The sequence below is a fragment of the Ursus arctos genome, unplaced genomic scaffold (assembly GCF_023065955.2).
Source record: "Ursus arctos isolate Adak ecotype North America unplaced genomic scaffold, UrsArc2.0 scaffold_33, whole genome shotgun sequence".
NCBI lineage: Eukaryota > Metazoa > Chordata > Mammalia > Carnivora > Ursidae > Ursus > Ursus arctos.
The window spans coordinates 2,510,217-2,526,346 of record NW_026623019.1 but is presented as its reverse complement, the minus strand read 5'-3'; the positions used below and the strand labels follow the sequence as shown (position 1 = coordinate 2,526,346).

Sequence of the window (16,130 nt, the reverse complement as noted above, 5' to 3'; positions counted from 1 at the left end):
TTTTTTGCTGTCATTACGCTTCTGCATTTAGGTGGCTGTCCTCTAACGCTCATGTACGAACGCTCAGGCCCCCTGAACCCTTGCAGACTCTCAGGAAAACCCTGGTTTGGGTGCTCGCGGGTCCCGAATCTGGACGGAGCTGAGAGGTGCCCAGGGCAGCGTGTGACCAAGGCATGGAGAGGGGTAACGCGTCTCTGGACTCGTAGGAACTTGGAGCCGAGACCCGTTTGTAAAGAATGATGGAGGGTAGCGGCCCCATAAGCAAAGCCCCAGCTTCACCTGGCAGGCAAATACCTTGGGTCACTAAGTAGTATTGGGTACGTTTAATTTACTGAACTGTAAACACAACAGACACGAGACCATCCACATTATGTCCAAATAAGAACATACAGAAACCGAGAAAATACACAGACGTATTCCTACGAAAATGAATTTAAACTCTCCAGGTGGTCACTTTGCTCTGGTGGGTTCGTGGGGCCGGCGAGGGGGCCGGCTGGGGAACTGGGTCAAGTGTAGGAACCACATGCCCTCCCTGTCTTCAGAGACCCCAAGAACAGGGGAGGGCAGGGGCCTGGAGGGGACAGGGTGTGCTTCCCACCCAGCCTGCGGGAGGCAGGCTGACCCCCCAAATTTGACCCCCGCCTCTGTCCCCCACCTCTGTCCCCAGGCAAATGCACAGCCACAGAGAAAAGACACAGAGGCGTGGCCGGCCCCTGCCCAAGCGCCCCACTGCGGGTTCCCGGCCACCAGTCAGGACGTCCAAGCTCACGCCCGCTGCTCAGCGTGAGCCCAGGGTGGTCGCCAGGGCATGCTTACTGCGGCAAGAGTAAGTCACCCGGGAGCGAAGGAATGCGGAGGAGGTGAAGAAAATCACATAGAATTAAAAAAATCCTCCAAAGGGGAAATGAAGACCCTCGGAGAAAAGAGAGGAGAGTGTGTCTGTGACACTAACACCAGATACAATGAAAGGCAAGAAGGGGCCCTTGGAGTGAAGCCTTAGGTCCCCAGAATGACAAGGGGCAGAGGAGTTCGAGGAGAACGCGGGAGAGGGCAGGCGACTGGGAGAACGGTGTCTGCGGGCAGCAGCCACAGAAGGAGGGGCGTCAGGGAGAGGAGCTCAGGAGAGGGGTGAACCATGAGGTCTGCCTGGAGAGAAAAGCGTGAGGAGAGCCCCCTGACCCAGCACCTGTCCCGAGACCTCCTAGAACCAGGGCCGGAGACACCACCCTGACCAGTCCCAGTGGGGAACCGGACGACTGTCACTGCGCCTCCAGCAAGTGTCCACCCCAATTCCACCCTGAGCACACCTCACAGGGCCTTGGGGTCCCCTGGGTGTGGGGTGCTCCCCCAAAACTAGGGAGTCAGCTAGGATGGGCAAGACGTGGGTCCACGGAACAGGGATCAAGCCGGGCAGAGGCAGTCTGGGGACAGGACGTCAGACGGCGGCCCAGGGCTGCCTGACCAGAAGCCAGGCGGGAGGAAGCATCTCTCCGGGAAGAAACAGGCTCACAGTAAGGAATGGCCTCAAACTGGACGGAGAGAAAACCTCTGCTGGGTGGAGGCATGGGCTCTGGAGGAAGGGCATTAGAGAGTGCAGGAGACACAGGGGAAGCACAGCAAAGCTTCAGGGCAACCACGAACGGGGCTCCGCTGGAGGCGTGGGTGAGGGGCAGCAGCAGAGCCCACCTGTGCCCTGGCCTGGGGACATCTCTCTGCAGCCCCGTCCATGGCGCAGATGCCATTCCCGTCCCCGGGATGGTTCTGTCCGTCACCCACTCTGCAAGCATGATGACTGCAGACCAGTGACCACATACATGCTCTTCCCATGTGCTGCTTTTATAGACGCCAACCTGAAAACGTCACGGAGGCACAAGTGACCCCCTGGCAGGTGGACAGGGTAAAGAGAAGGTGAACGGGTAGGAGCGGAGGACAGGATGTCGAAGGATGCTTGTTTCTAATCTCACTCAGGGAAACCGCCAGGAGCGAGGGGAGAAGCACCCCATGAGCCCAGCATTGGACAAACAGCATGCATACTCCCTAAACTGTCGCGGGGGCCAGAGACATGGGCAGCTGGGTGCTAAGTCCTGTCTGGTGCAGAGACACCCTCAGGTCCCGTCTACGGCTGATGAACCAGGAAACAGAGCGCCTCCTGCTGGGCAGGCCTGGCTCCGAGAAGGGGCTTCTCCTGAGCTTGGAATGGGAGGCAGGGTGAGGAGTATTGTTAAGTGTACCCTCAGCGTCGTTGGATTGAACCGTTTTTTCCCCTTGTGCACAGAATTTGGGGAGGAATGAAGCAGAGCTGGGTGCACAGGCCAAAGGGGGAATTGCAGGGTAGAGTTTAAATCTGACAGTCCCACTTTTTAAAATAAGTAACAGACGGGGAGACAGAAATTGAGACCAGAGCTTGTAAAGGGTTCGTGGGTATTTACGTGCTTGTCTGAGGGGAAGCAGGGCCCGGAAAAGAAGGCACCAACGTGCTGGGATTGCACGTCCTGGAGGGTGGGGGGACGGAGGGCTGGCCGTTCCCGCTTTGTTTGCTGGTCAAGCGGCTGTGTGATCCCCCTAAAGCCCGTGCGGACGAGATCTGTGCGCCACGCACAGGCTTCCTGTTGGAAGGAAGGCTTCCCCTAGACTCTCCTTCCGCTTGTCCGCTTTACTCTCGTATTTCGCCTCCACAATAGAAAAACACCTTAATTTTGGTGGAAATTCCATCTTTGCAAACATACTGTCTTTCAAAATGACTTTGGCTCTGTGGAGTCAAACACCAGCCAAGTGCTTTGCAAGCGAGCGGGGAGGGCTAGAGCTCATGCAGGGGTCCTGGCCCCGAGGGAAGCAGGCCGGGCCAGGCAGGAGGCGAGGCTGCGGTCTCACCGCGCCCAGACAGTGGCCCGACTCCGAAATACTTTGTTTCTGCTAGCAGTTCCAGACTTTGGAGAGTGCCGGCGTTCATCCAGGCTTCTCCATGGAACCTTCTCCCAGAACTGGATGGTCACGGGTAGGCCATTGTCATCAGCGGGCCTGTGCTGTCTTCATTCATCCCCCTCCCGCTGGGTGACTGCGCCGGGATGCCCTTGCGTCTGTGCCGTCGTGCCCCGGGAGGGTTCTTGATCTGAGGTGCCGCTGGAGCTGCTACGGGCATTCCAGCACCCGTCTCCTGGTGAACGTGGCCCCGACTTTGCTGCGTCTACCCCCAGGAGAGGGAAGGCCCGGTTCCAGAGCGTATGCCCGGCTACCTCTATCGGTGCTGCTAAACGTAATTCCAACACAGCTGCTCCGTGCGCGCTCCCACCAGCTGCCCCACGTGCTCGCCCCCGCGGGGTATCGTCCACTGTACGAGTCCAGTGGGCCAGTCGCTGTGCACGTACATCTAGGGTGATGCTATCACGCTGGCGCGTGTTCCTAACAGTGCCCTCGTGTCTCGTTCCCCCTTCCTCGATGCACTCATGGGTAGCTGGGCACCGTTGCTCGGCTAGCGACCACATGCCCGAGCGTTCCTGCAGCTCCCAGCGGACCAAGTTCTGGTCAGCGCTGTGGGACAGCTGCTGTATGCTGCCCCACTGAGTCTGCGAGCATGGCCTTCCTCCCTGCAGGTGGAAGAAGGTGACGCTGGCCACGGTCTGCCTGTCTACCTCTGGCAGTGTTCTACAAGAAGTAAATAGATGGCTACCTTGGTTAAGCTGTTGTATTTTAGGTCTCCTTATTACAGCACAAAACCGTGCCTTCAAAGGAATGCACTGTGATTACACATTTGCCCTCTGGCTCTAACGCAGCGGGACTCACGCTGGTCCTGTCTACTCAGGACCATCTGCTCCAGAGCGCGCTGCTCCCACCCAGCCCCAAGGCTCTGCGACAGGAGGGACCACACCCCGCCACAGGCATAGGCAGGTGGCCCAGGTCTGACCGGTCGGTGGTCCCTCCCCAGCCTGTTCAGGGTTAAAAGTTCATGGGTTGGGTGAGACCCCACCCAAGTCCTTCCATGAGACTCTCAGTAGGGCGAGAAAGAGTCTTTATTGTTCTTGTGGATTGTGGCAGGAGAGTGAAACCGGAGGCGATCAGAGACAGGAGCGGAGGAAGACCAGCCCCTGGATCTAGCTGTACCTGCAGCCCCTCTAGAGGTAAGTGAGCCAAGATTGTAGCTGAACTTCCATCACTTGCAACTGAGTCCCATCCCTTCCATTAATAATAAAATAAACACGTTTGGGAGCAATTTTATGTAAGCATTGTGCTAAGTGCTGGGGACCTGAGGTCCAGGGATGCACTTTAAAATAGTCGTTGGTAATCTGGGGAGACTTTGGAGGGCCCATCAGAAGGAATGGATGGGGAAAGGAGCAACCTTTTCACCCCCCCACTAGCCTCTACCTGAAATTCGGCCTTTCCTTCAAGTGTCAGCAGGGCGTGTGACCTGCCCCCTGGCAGGAATCACAGATGCACCTGCGTCTTAAAACCGGGCAGGTTGTTCCGCTTGCAAATTGCTGGTTATCAGACCCGCTGCTCCAGGGTGTTACTCAACATGTCAACAAAGGAGCAAATGGATCACAGTTTAACCGATTCTGATCACCCGAGTTCAGTATAACAGGCTTGCTTCCTAATCCTGCATTTTATTTTATACGTTTGAAACCATTATTCTGTAAAGAGGTTAATACAGGTCACTAAGCTCTAGAAGCTCAAAACGAAGATAAGACCGAAAAGGAGCACACCAGGAAACAAGGGTCGTGGCCCCTGGAGCAGGCTGTGGTGACAGGTGCACAAGGTGACGAGGCCCAGGGAGGGGCACTCTGCCTGCCCCGGGCGCGTGGGTCCAGTTGGAGAAACGATGCGGGGCCCAGTCTGGGTGGTAAGTTATGCCTGATAAGCCTTGCCAGGAGGCACGGGCCAAGGGAAGTGTCGCGGCTCTGCAGATGGGGAGGTAGGCGTCCGTTGGGGGCCGGGAAGGCATTGCCGGTGCAGGTCAGCTGAGGACGCCAGCTCTGGGGAAGCTAATGGTCAGCTAGGGCAGCACGCCAGTGGTCTGTTCCGCTGTCCCCGACTTCCACTCTCCCCTGGTTCCAGCTGGGGGAGTGCTGGGCGGCTTCTGCCAGCCCTGCTCTCTGAAGGTTTACCCTGTGTGTGCATGACACAGGAAGGCCTGATCAACCAGGATGGGAGCCTGGGGACTTGGGAAAGAGCATGAAGGCTAGATTATACTCCTTCACCAGAAGGAGTTTGTACTTAGTGGTCTGACAGCTAAAATACTGTGGGGCGCTGGGAACAATGGTGATGGCTCAGCAAGGCCTGCATTTATACCCTGCTGCCGAATGCAGCCTTCTAGAAAAGAGCCCTTCCATCCGGTGTGGTCCCAGGAGGGCTCTTCCTCTCCAGCTGAAGAGGGTGCTCTGATGATGACGTGCCCGGGGGAGATCCCCGAGGACCCCTCATTCCAGGGGGCTGCCGGGAGGTGGGCCTAGTCTGGGGTGGAGGACGGACAGTGAGAGATGGGGTGGCAGTCATGCACTTTGTGGTCACTTTCAAAAGACATTTGCCTAGAACTGGCAGCGGCACAGGCTCCCCAGACATTGCCTCGGCCCCCGAGGGCCTATTTCTGCAGGGGCTGCTGCTTGCCTTTGCCTGACATTCCACGTGCTCAGGTCCGGGCTGGGGCTGCACCTGCTGGAGCCAGGTGAACGCCCTGCGATCCACCAGCTCTTCTAGAAAACACCTCCTTCCCTGCTCAAACACTCCCCGTGTGGCCGTCTTACAGCTGCTCCCGGCCAACTGCATGCATGGCTGCTGCCCCGGGTAAGCACAGAGGTAGAGAGGAGTGGGCGTCTGTCCTCATGCCCACGCCGGCGAGGGTGGAAGCCGAGCAGAGCCCGTGGCGCCTGAGCGGCCACACGGAGCCTCCCCGCATGGTGGATTTAACATCACCCATGCGATCACGGTGCTCGCCCACTCCAGCACGGCGTCGGAGACACTCCGCATGACGCGTGACCTGTGAATCCAATCACGTCACATTTCTGGAGAAGCTCCAGGACAGACTGGTGGGTGAGCTGTTGCTGGTGTGTGTCCGATCAGCCCTGGGGCGGCCGGAGGTGGGTCAGAGGTGACGCAAGATGGCCACCCTGAGCCCGGGCTCATCTGACTGCTCTCATGTCCGTGTTTGGAAACTGGCGACAAGAACAAAAAGACGAAATGGGTCACTTGGTGTGACCGGGGCGGGGCCGCTCCAGGGGCTGGGTGGAGGGAAGCGAGCGGCACTCTCCCTGAATCCGCCTTTCCCTGTACGTGCACAAATGAGGAAACAGGCCGGACAGGCTTCAGGTGTAAGGCCCTGAGGCTCCAGGTCAGGGTGCTAACCAGTCTCTGGCTCGTGGGCCGCCCTCTGCCCCTCAGAGGAGTGGGATGGAGTGCAGCAGACAAGTCTAGCAGCGGGAGAGGCTCCTGAGGTCACCCGAAGCAGGCCCCTCCAGCAAGCTCCCGCGGTGGCCCCAGGACCTGTCTAGACACTGGCTCTGAAGGACACGCTCCTCCAGGGGCGGCGGCTCCTCAGGCAGCGGGTCTGCCAGAAAGCGCTCACAGGGAGCGGAAATCTACTCTCCAACCTAATTTCCACCCATCTGTCCTCCTTCTGCCCTTCATAACCCCACAGGGTAATCCTTCTTCCCGGACAGTTTTGCAAATATTTGGATTCCACCATCTTATGCTCCACACACAACCATTTTTCAGGCTGACGTCTCCTGATGTGTCGACCACCCTCCCAGGGACTGCTGGTGGATGTCCTTGGGCACCAAGCAAGGGCATCGTGTTCCAGAGGTGTCCAATGAGTCAGGAATACAGGGGGGGCATCCCGCCCACCTCTGCAATGCTCACAATTCTGGATCCTGAGAGTGGGTCCCTGCTCCAGGGCATGGGATGCTGTGAAAACAGCCCTGCCCTAATCTCTTCGCACCAGGTTTTAATCCCAATGGGGTGGGGACCTAGATTCATGGCTCCTCCGACCAGAAGGAGCTTGGGAAGGACGTCTCCCCACTTTCCTGTACAGTCACCAGCACCGAACGGGCAGCACACAGCGCTGGGGAGCTACCCGCCATTCTCTTGTCAATGCCCAGCCATGCTCGGAGCCCGGCCACCCTATCCTCACCTTGGGCAAGGGGGATGGCGCCCCCAAGGTCCTCTTGGAAGCATGGAAGTCAAGAGGAACTGGAGCCTCTGAGAGTCCAGGTCATGACCCCGCCAGCAGCACACAGAGGGAGAGGGGGTGAGCCCCCACTTGCCCCTGCCTGCCCCCTCAGCACTAGCTTCACCTTCACCGTCTTAGCCTTTGCCAGCCCTTGTGGGTTCACAGGTCCTAATGCCCAGCTCCTGGGGCCCCAGCAAGGAAAGGCTAGAGGCCCGTGAAGGGGACTGAGGCTCGTGGGCTGTTATGGGTCATTTAGGGAAGTCTTCATTTTTAAACTCTCACTCTGGCTCTCAGCAGCATGGTCAGCGGGAGAGCAGTCCCGGGTACCCTCGGAGGGCGCTGTGGCCTAGGCGATGAGGGCCAGGCCCAGAGAGGGAGCCCCGAGGACTTCTGAACGGGGTACAATCCCCGCTGGCTCATGGGGAACTCTGTTCCTTTCTCTGGACAGCATCCCTCAGCAGGCCTGCTGGCCCAGCCAGACACCTTCCCAAGGTCACCTCTCCGTCCAGGGCCGAAGGGAGCAGTCTTGGGAGGGCACCCAGGGCCCCCCAGGCCCTGCATTAGTACAAACATGTCACCAGGGGCCACACGGGGGAACTTTTTGCCAGTTGGTGTAGAAGACAGTGAACACTTGGCAAACACTTGGCACAGAGGCCCAGAAGGGCTTGGACAGACCTAGACTGGACGAGGTACCCACTCACCTCACTCTGGGAAAATGCAGGGGGTCTATTTGGAATGTTCTTGCCCAAAGTCAGATTTACTAAGAAGCAAAGAAGCAACCATCCTGGGAGCCCACATGGTCTGTCTACACATTTGTGCAGGACAGACTCCCAACAGAGCTGACGAGAGAGCCTGGGGGTGCAGGAGACTTTGGGGATTTGGGGGGCCTGGAAAGCGAGCGGTCAGGCCAGGCTCCCAGAAAGGGCAAGCTGGTCCATTAGCAGGTGATGAGGAAGGAGGGTAACTGGGCCCTTCATCGGAACCGGTGCTGGTCCCAGCAGAGGTCTGACCAAGGCAGGGGGCAGCCTCTGAGGCCCTGCAGGGAGAGGAGGAGAGAGGGAGGGAGGGGAGGCGGGAGGGGAGAGAGTAGTGGAGGAAGGTGAAGAAAGGGGAGGGCAAAGGGGAGGGAACGAGACGTGGGGGAGGAGGAGTCTGACGGGGAGTCGGGCAGGGAGGAGGAGGCGGCGGGAAGGGGAGGCGGGGAGCGGAGGAGGGGCCTGCGCACCGCCCCGCGCCCTCCCTCCCGCGCCGGCCTCCGCGCCCTCGCGCGCCGCAGCATCCCCGCGCCGCCGGGCCTCGCCGCCCCTCCGAGCCCGGCGCAAGCTGGCTCTGGCCCCCGCCCCGCCTGCCGCTGCTGCCGCCGCCGCCGCCGCCGCCATTCCTGCGCCCGCGCTCGCCGGGCCGGGCACTGCCGGGACGCGCGGCCAGGACGCGCCACGCCAGGTAAGGGCCGGCGGGCGGCGGGAGCGCGCGGGCCCGGCAGGTGCGCGGGGGCGGCCGGACGCTCCCGGAGACCCCGGGCCCCTAATAGCCCCCCCCCCCGAAGCCTCCACCCCGCCAGACCGTCCCGGAGTCTCCGCCGCGGAGACCCCTGACTCCTCTCCGGACCCCCGGACCCTCCCGGAGTCCCCTGCTTGGACCCTCCCAGAGTCTCCGCCTGGGAGCCCCGGGGCCCCTCCCAGGACCTTCGGGACCCCTCCCCTCACGAGCAGCCTCCTGGCCCGGCGCGCAGGTGGCTCCGGGGGCGCAGGGCTCGCAGCCGTTCGGGGCTGCAAGCGGGGGCGGCGCTCATACCAGGCCCGCCGTGTCCCTGGCGGCTGGGCCCCTGCCGGCTCCGGCCGCTTTGGCCTGGCCGGGCTCCGCGGACTTCTATTTCGGTCCGGAGGCCGCGGCCCCCGTGCGCCTGACCGGAGGCGCGCACTCAGACAGGTGGGGCAGGTCAGGGCCCTGGCGGTGAGTGCTGCAGGCCTCGGCTTCCTTCAGGGTTTTAGCTGCGTGATTCTAGAACAGCCAAGGAGACTCAGTAGCCTTAGCTGGGGCTGCACCTGTTGCAGCCGCCTGGTGAGCGGCGGGGAGCTGAATCCACTGGGGGTTTGCCAGTGCACGCATGGAAGAGACAGTTGGGTGGTGGTCCTTCTCTTCGTCTGTCGGATTTAGTGTTGGGGTGGGGGGGTGCATGTGAGTCTGTAGGTGGGCAGTTCACGGAAAATGAGGCCTGTTGTCAAGGGCTGGGCCCTGCTTTCCAGCCCTGTGCCTCCCGAAGTTGTTCTGCTTTTGTTTTAAAGCCTCCTCTTACCTTGAACATAGCCAGGCCTGTGGGTGGCCAGGCCGCTGCAGCCCAGGCCGGACCTGGGGCTTGTGGCCAAGCAGCTGGCCCTCCTGTTCTGAATCTATTCGGGTCCACCAGGCGCCACGGAGCGGAAGTTTCCTTTGCAGGGGATGAAGTGACATCGTGGGCTGTCACCTCATATCTGCCCCAGGCCTGGGGCCAGCCTGCTGGCGGCCTGGGCACCGTTATTTGGGAGTGTTTACTGTGTCCCAGAAACAGGCTGCCTCAGCCAGTGCCGGGGCCAGGATTCTGGTGGAGATAATGCCCCAATTGTCACTTGAACGGTTGGTGTCTGTGCACATCGTCTGCAAAAATAGAAAAGAATAAAGCCAGCCTGCTCTGAGTACTCCAGGCACCGAGTGCTACTGGGGATAAAGCCTCAGGGAAGAGGGGATGGGGAGGGACTCACTGGCTGTCTCTGTGGCCCAGGACTGGCCCTCAGGGAGCCAGACCTTCACTTCAGGCCGGATGTGTCTGCAGTACAGCCGGCAGGTGAATGAAACGGAGGAGTAAGAGCTAATCGGTGACACTGAGAGGTAGCCCTAGTGGGTCCCTCCCTTGCAGGACCATGAGCTGGGGGTGGGGGCAGTGACTGACTCCCCATGATGGGCTTTGCCATCTGTTTGCCTCTGAAATAGTACTGTTGAGTTCCTCTGCCCACCCTCTGCCCAGACTAGCACATGTCTGTTGGGAAATGCAGTGTTTGCAGAGCCCCCTTCCCTGGTGACCAGGTGGCCTGCTGGCCTTGCTCAGGCCCTGGCGGGCAGTGCACGCACCCGAGCTGGGGTGTGGGGTGCAAGGCCGTGCTGCACAGCTGTCCAGTGACTCGGGGGTGGGGGGCGGGGAAGGAGGAGGCAGGGCGATGACCTTAATGACATCATTCACTTGAGATCCCCACCGTGTGGGTTATCTGAGGCAGATTTCATCTCGAGGGCCTTCCCCACACCAGCCAGGGATGTCTAGGCCAGTCTTGAGAGTGCACGCTAATGGCCGGTCTGGACCAGTGCATAGCAAAATCAATAACTCATCGCAAAGATCGTGGGTCCTCTGCCTCTCCCACACCCAGTGTGGACAGGCCGAGGCCTTCGGCTCCTCCCTCTGGGTCCCATATCTGGTAGTTGGGGAGGAACGGGCAGTGTTTCTCACACCGTGTCCTGACTGGTGAGTCTGGGGCAGGAGCCCCCAGGTCAGCAGCTGGAACCCTTGTCCCCAGGCATCCCCCTGCTTCTGTGGCAGGGGATTCACTTCCCGATTGTTCCATAATTTACAGTGACTTTCCTCTTCGTCTAAGAATTTGCTTGGTTGAAAGAACTGCTGGGAGGTGAGGTGGCGGGCAGTGGCTCTGAGGGCCCCCGGGCTCTTCCGGGAGTCGTTAACTGGCTGGACGATGAAGTTGGCCATGCAAAACCCTACAGATGAATTTGCTGTCGCCTGCTAGTCAGGGGTCGGCGCTGGGAGAAAGGCCGTCTTCGCAGTTCCCAGCTGGAGCAGTTTCTTCTCTCTGGACCTGTCACCATGGCAGAAGGGAGACTAGAAGAAGGAAAATGGCCGAACTAGAAGTGATGGGGGCACCAGGGGTGAGGGGAGGGCGGGGAGGTCCTCTCTCTCTGGGTCTTGGGTTTGCCCTGGGCGTGGCAGGTGCAGCTGCCACAGCTCCCCCCACACCATGGGGCTGTGGCCGTCTGGGGACGTCTTGGGGTGTTGCCCGAGAGCAGGGCCGGTCAGGCAGGCTCCTTGGCACTGGAGCCGGAGCTCAGCTCGCAGTAATTTCCAGGCTGCCCGCTGTTGGTGGGGGTGACACAGGGAAGCCAGGATTTACTAGGAGGAAATATCTGCTGATTCGGGAGGGCGCGTAGTGGGCCTCGCCTGGAGCGGGGGTGGCGTTTGCCGGCACGACAATTAAGGTGATTTTGGGGCTGAGCAAATGGCCCATCCCAGTTCCTTGAATGGCTCACTTTCAGCTTGTCTGACCCTCCCCGAGCGCACAGATTTTTATTGGCAGTGCCGTACCAGGGCCAGCTCCCTGCGCCTGCTGCCACTCCTGGGCTTTGAAGCAGCTCCGGGCGTCCGAGGTCTGGGTGCACCTCCCGTGGGATGGGGTCCCTTCTTTGGTCTAAAAGCCTCAGGTGCTGTCCACGAGAGTGCAGGCTACACCCTCTGCCTGGGTCACTTCTAAGCAGCAACCCGGGACGGCAGGCTCTGGACAAAATGTGGTCAGACCAGCACTTGATTTGACTCAAGAATCATTCCTTGAAAAAATTATGGTATTTATGAAACAGTTGGTATTTGTTGCGTGAGTGATGATTTTAAAAGAATGGTCGTATTCCTTACTAACAGTGCCGTGGTCGTGACGAAATGACCTTTACCTGTGAGCCGCGGTCATGGGAGTGTGTGCAGAGGAAGCCAGAGAGCATTTGGGGTCTGTTTCCGATCGGCGTGGTGGGAGGTGGGTGGGTGAGGAGGGGCGGCCTTGCCCGGGGTGGTCGGGTCTGGGGGAGAGTACCTCGGTAACCCTCGTTATTTGGTTCTGTCCGCTTCCATTTATTTTCAAGATTCTCCATAATAAAAAGCAAATCGTAATCTAAGAACCGCACGTCCCCTCCCAAAACCACGCCAGAGGTCCTTCAGTTCATGACACAGTGCAGAGGTTTACTTCAAAAGAAGTGCCGACACGTGAAGTGAAACCGCCACTTGGTCGTGGGGAACGTATAGAAGGAGCCGGTTTTCGTGTGCGTACATGTCAAAAGCAACCTGGACAGGCGCACAGTGTTTGTTGAACAGATAATGGTGGAGGGCCGGCTGTGGACAGCAGGAGCTGCTCCAGGCCCCAGGGCCCGGGGCTGGTGTGTGTGTGCGTGTGTGTGTGTGCGCGCGCGCCCATGTGGGTGTGTGTGCACGTGTGTGCGTGCTGTGCATACGTGTGCGTGAGTGTGTGCCTGAGTGCTGGAGGAGGAAGTGTGCGTGTGTATTGGGGGAAGCACGAGGAACGGGATGGAAGAGGGGGGAACCTGTCTTTTTTCCCTTCTATTTGCTTCAGTTAGTTGCTTTTATGGTGGAATTGTGTTTTCAGTCTAACAATTAATTTTTAAGAAGGGTGTCTCCATTAGGTAATATAATATCCTATTGTAAGTGTTCCAAGTTTCTAAATCTGAATTTGTTACAAATGGGACTTGGTTTGTAGAACTTCGTGTTTCTGTACAAGGTAACAAGGGATGACGTGGTTTACATGAGGCGCTCGTGAGTCAGCGGTCACTGACCCTCGGAGTAAGTGCTCTGTGGGGCATGAAAAGACAGACATGGGTGCCTTGCCCTTGGCAGCCGGGGAGACCAGCCCAGAGCCTGAGCCTGGAGCGCCAGCCTGTCACCCAGTGATGCCAGAGCTCGGCAGAGGTCGTCTGTGCTGGCCTGGGGCCTGGGGTGGGGGGCCCTCAACTCAGACCCACCCCGGTCCTGGTTCAGGTGGAGAAGCACGTTCCCCTGCACAGCCCAGGAGCAAACACAAGCCTAGCCCAGGGCCTTCGTTGGCAGGTGCCCACGGCTGGCGGGTGTCCAGCCACTGTGGGCAGTTCCACTCATTTTCCGTGGTTGCCTTGTTTTTCTTTTCTTTTAGTAGAGGGTATGTTGAGTAACCTCCAGCCACACTAACTAAAAAGCATAGAAACGGTGAGTCTGCAAGGTGGAAAGCACAAATTGCCTGGGGTCCTAAGGGTTTTCCCCCGTTTTCTAGTGTAAGACATTCTAGGAGCCTTAGCAGCCAGAGTCGAATTTGCTTTGATCCCGCGTTCGGGTGGTGCTTGGCTCTGACCTGTGTGTGTGTGTAGGTGGGCGGCCCCGCCCACCCCTTCGGCGCCGGGACCACGTGTCTGCGGTGTGACCGAGGGAGGGGCCACGGCGGGTGGCACTGCTCCGAGCCCGAGGGCCAGTCCGCCAGCCTGCGGGGCGAGCGCTGCCTGCCGTCGCCGGGGACGAGAGCGGGACCTCTCCCCTCGTTGGGCTCCCACGGGCGCCTCTCGCGTCCGTGCACTTAACAGAGGGCAGCTGTGTCCTGAGCGCCCACGGCAGCAGGAGGCCGAGCACGGAAGGCCGAGCCCACGTGGCGCTCCCGCCAGGCTGAGGGAGAGGGCAGGCCGACCACAGGAGAGACGTCAGGTTATGTCCCCCGTGGGGCCATCGTGGGCTGTCTGGGATTGGAAATCAGGTGGGCAGCGGGCAGGAGGGCGGGCGGGGCGCTGGGGTCGGTCAGGTCCCCGTCCGTGGGGAACATGGCGCTCACGGGCGGTGCAGCAACCCAGGAGGCCAGGGGGACCCGATATGAGGCTCAGGCCACCGGAGGGGCGCAGCTGGCATCCTCCGAGGCGGGGCCGTCGCGGACGAGCCGTTGTGGGGAGTCTGCAGGTCGCGCCCGTGAGCTCGGGCTGTCCGCGTGCAGCTGTGAGGAGCTTGTCGGGCCAGCGAGGCTGGGGTGTCAGCCCGCTGCTGGGGCAGAGCTGGAGCTTTTAGTTTGTGTTTTGTTTTGTTTGTTTTATTTTTATTTTGAGAGCGCGGGAGCGCGAGCACACAGGCGTGAGCAGGGAGGGGGAGGGGCGGGAGGCGGAGAGAATCCCAAGCAGACTGGGCGCTGAGTGGGGAGCCCAACATGGGGCTCAGCCTCACGACCCGGAGATCCTGACCTGAACTGAAACGTCAAATCAGACACTCAACCCGCTGCACCCCCCAGGCGCCCCCCAGGGAAGAAACTTTTAAAGCTGCCAGTCAGCACGGGACAGCCTGAGGTAGAGAGAGGAGAGGACACGCCAAGGGACCATGAGCGGTGGCCAGTGAGGCGGGAGGAAAGCTGCCCAGCCAGGGGGTCTCTTGCGGTGAGGGCTCAGAGCTGACCCCAGCAACCTGCAGGTCAGTGGTGACCTGAGGTGTCCTGGAGGAATTTCGGGGCCTGGGGGCGTGGTGGGCCGGGAGTTCGGGAGGCAGGGAGGGGGAGCGCTGCCCCTGTTTTGTGAGCTGGCCTTGTGGGGGGAGGGGGGCCGGTAAGTGGGGGAAGAGCTGGGGGGGCAGCCTGGGTGATGTTGGGGTTTTCATCCAGCTGTGGAGGCTGGTGACATCAGGTCTCTGAGCATGGGCAGGAGCTAACGGGTGGGCACTGGGGGGCCTGGAGAGCCATCCACGGGGCCCCTGGGCAGGGTGTGCTGCCGTCTTACTGTGCTGGGCAGGAGAGGGGAGAGGGGTGAGGGGCAGGTCCGCTGTGGGGCGGGTTTGGCCAGAAACTGAGGCGGGAAGTGGGGCCCCGTCCTGGGGGCCATGTGGCCACAGGTGGACTGTAAACATTCCCACCGGGTGTGTCCTGGCGTCTCCTACAGGTGGGCCCAGCCACCAGCGAGGACCTGGGTCTTGTCTAGGACAGCGACTTGGTCCCAGGACACCTGACCGCTGGCTGAGAGCAGGTCTGTGAAGGCGTGGGCCCCCCGGAGCGCATGGGCAGTGCTCCCCAGACCCCCAGTGGGAAGCTCTGTGTTACCAGGCGGCCCCGGGGCTCTGCTGGCTGCGTGGGGGAAGGGCCGCCAGGTCAAGGCCCAGCCTGCGCCTGGACGAGCCCTGGGATGGACGGGGCGGCAGAGGTGGGGCGCTTGCCCAGAGAGGCAGCGCTTCCTTCACCAGTTTTAACGAGCTGTGATTTCTATGCAGCCACGGTCTTGTTTTCAGGGCGCGTGGGGCGTTTTGAGAAATGTGCGCAGCCACACTGCTGCCACCATAATGGTGACACAGGCCCGGCATCTGCGCTCCGCCCTGGGGTTGGACGTGCCACGCCCATGCAGCCATTCACCGGAGTGCCCAGAGGCTTGGCGTTCACAGCAGGGTTGCATGGGGGCGACCAAGACCCTTTGGCCTGTGAGCGTTCCCCAGATTCCCTCTTGCCCTTTGTACTCAGGCCCCTGCCCCGGCGATCTCTGATCTGTTGAGATTAGATTATGGTGGATGAGAGGTGATTCTTCGAGTTTCAAAAGGGAGGTGTGTTCACAGACTCCGTGTCCAGCCGCGCTGCTGTGTGTGCGAGAACTCCGTGTCTGTTGAGGGCTGACTTCTGTCGGATGGTCGGGTGTCCCGGGGTTTATCGATTTACGCACCTGCTGGGGGATGTTTGCATTGCTTCCCGTTTGGTGTTGTTGGGAATAGAAGTGCCAGGGGCTCAACTCAACATGGGAGGATACGCAGCCAGTTAAACATGAGCAGACACGTCTCCAAGAAGACGCAGAAAGGACAGAGGAGCACGTGGTAGGATGCTCACCATCCTTAGTCACCAGGCAAGCGCAAAATCACGACGAGATACCACTTCCCACCTCTTCCCAGAAAGAGGGTTGGGGAGCACAGGAGGAATGAGAGCCTGGTGCCTTGCTGGCGGGAATGGGACATCGTGCAGCATGGAGAGTCCTTGAGGAGTTCGGTGTAGGATGGCCTGGGACCCAGCAGTTCCCCCGGGGTGTCCGCCCAGAAGAGCCGAAGACGGGCGTTCGAGCCAAATGCTGTGCAGGACTGTTCATAGACGCATGGCTGGCAACAGCCACGAGATGGGAACCACGCAGGCATCTGTCCATGAATGAATGGCCAGGTGGACGTGTCTCGCCACACCCGGATGAAACACTGGCACGCTAC

General features: G+C 60.1%; 1 protein-coding gene across 1 annotated transcript in view; it reads left to right on the top strand.

Annotated features, from left to right (window-relative positions):
• Positions 1-16,130, top strand: part of LOC113270125 (semaphorin-4D) — a 105,268-nt gene that overhangs the window by 11,120 nt on the left and 78,018 nt on the right. Inside the window, exon 3 of the mRNA XM_026519192.4 lies at positions 8,433-8,599. Within this exon, the coding sequence (XP_026374977.3) occupies positions 8,433-8,599 (167 nt within the window). The remainder of the gene's footprint in view (positions 1-8,432; positions 8,600-16,130) is intronic.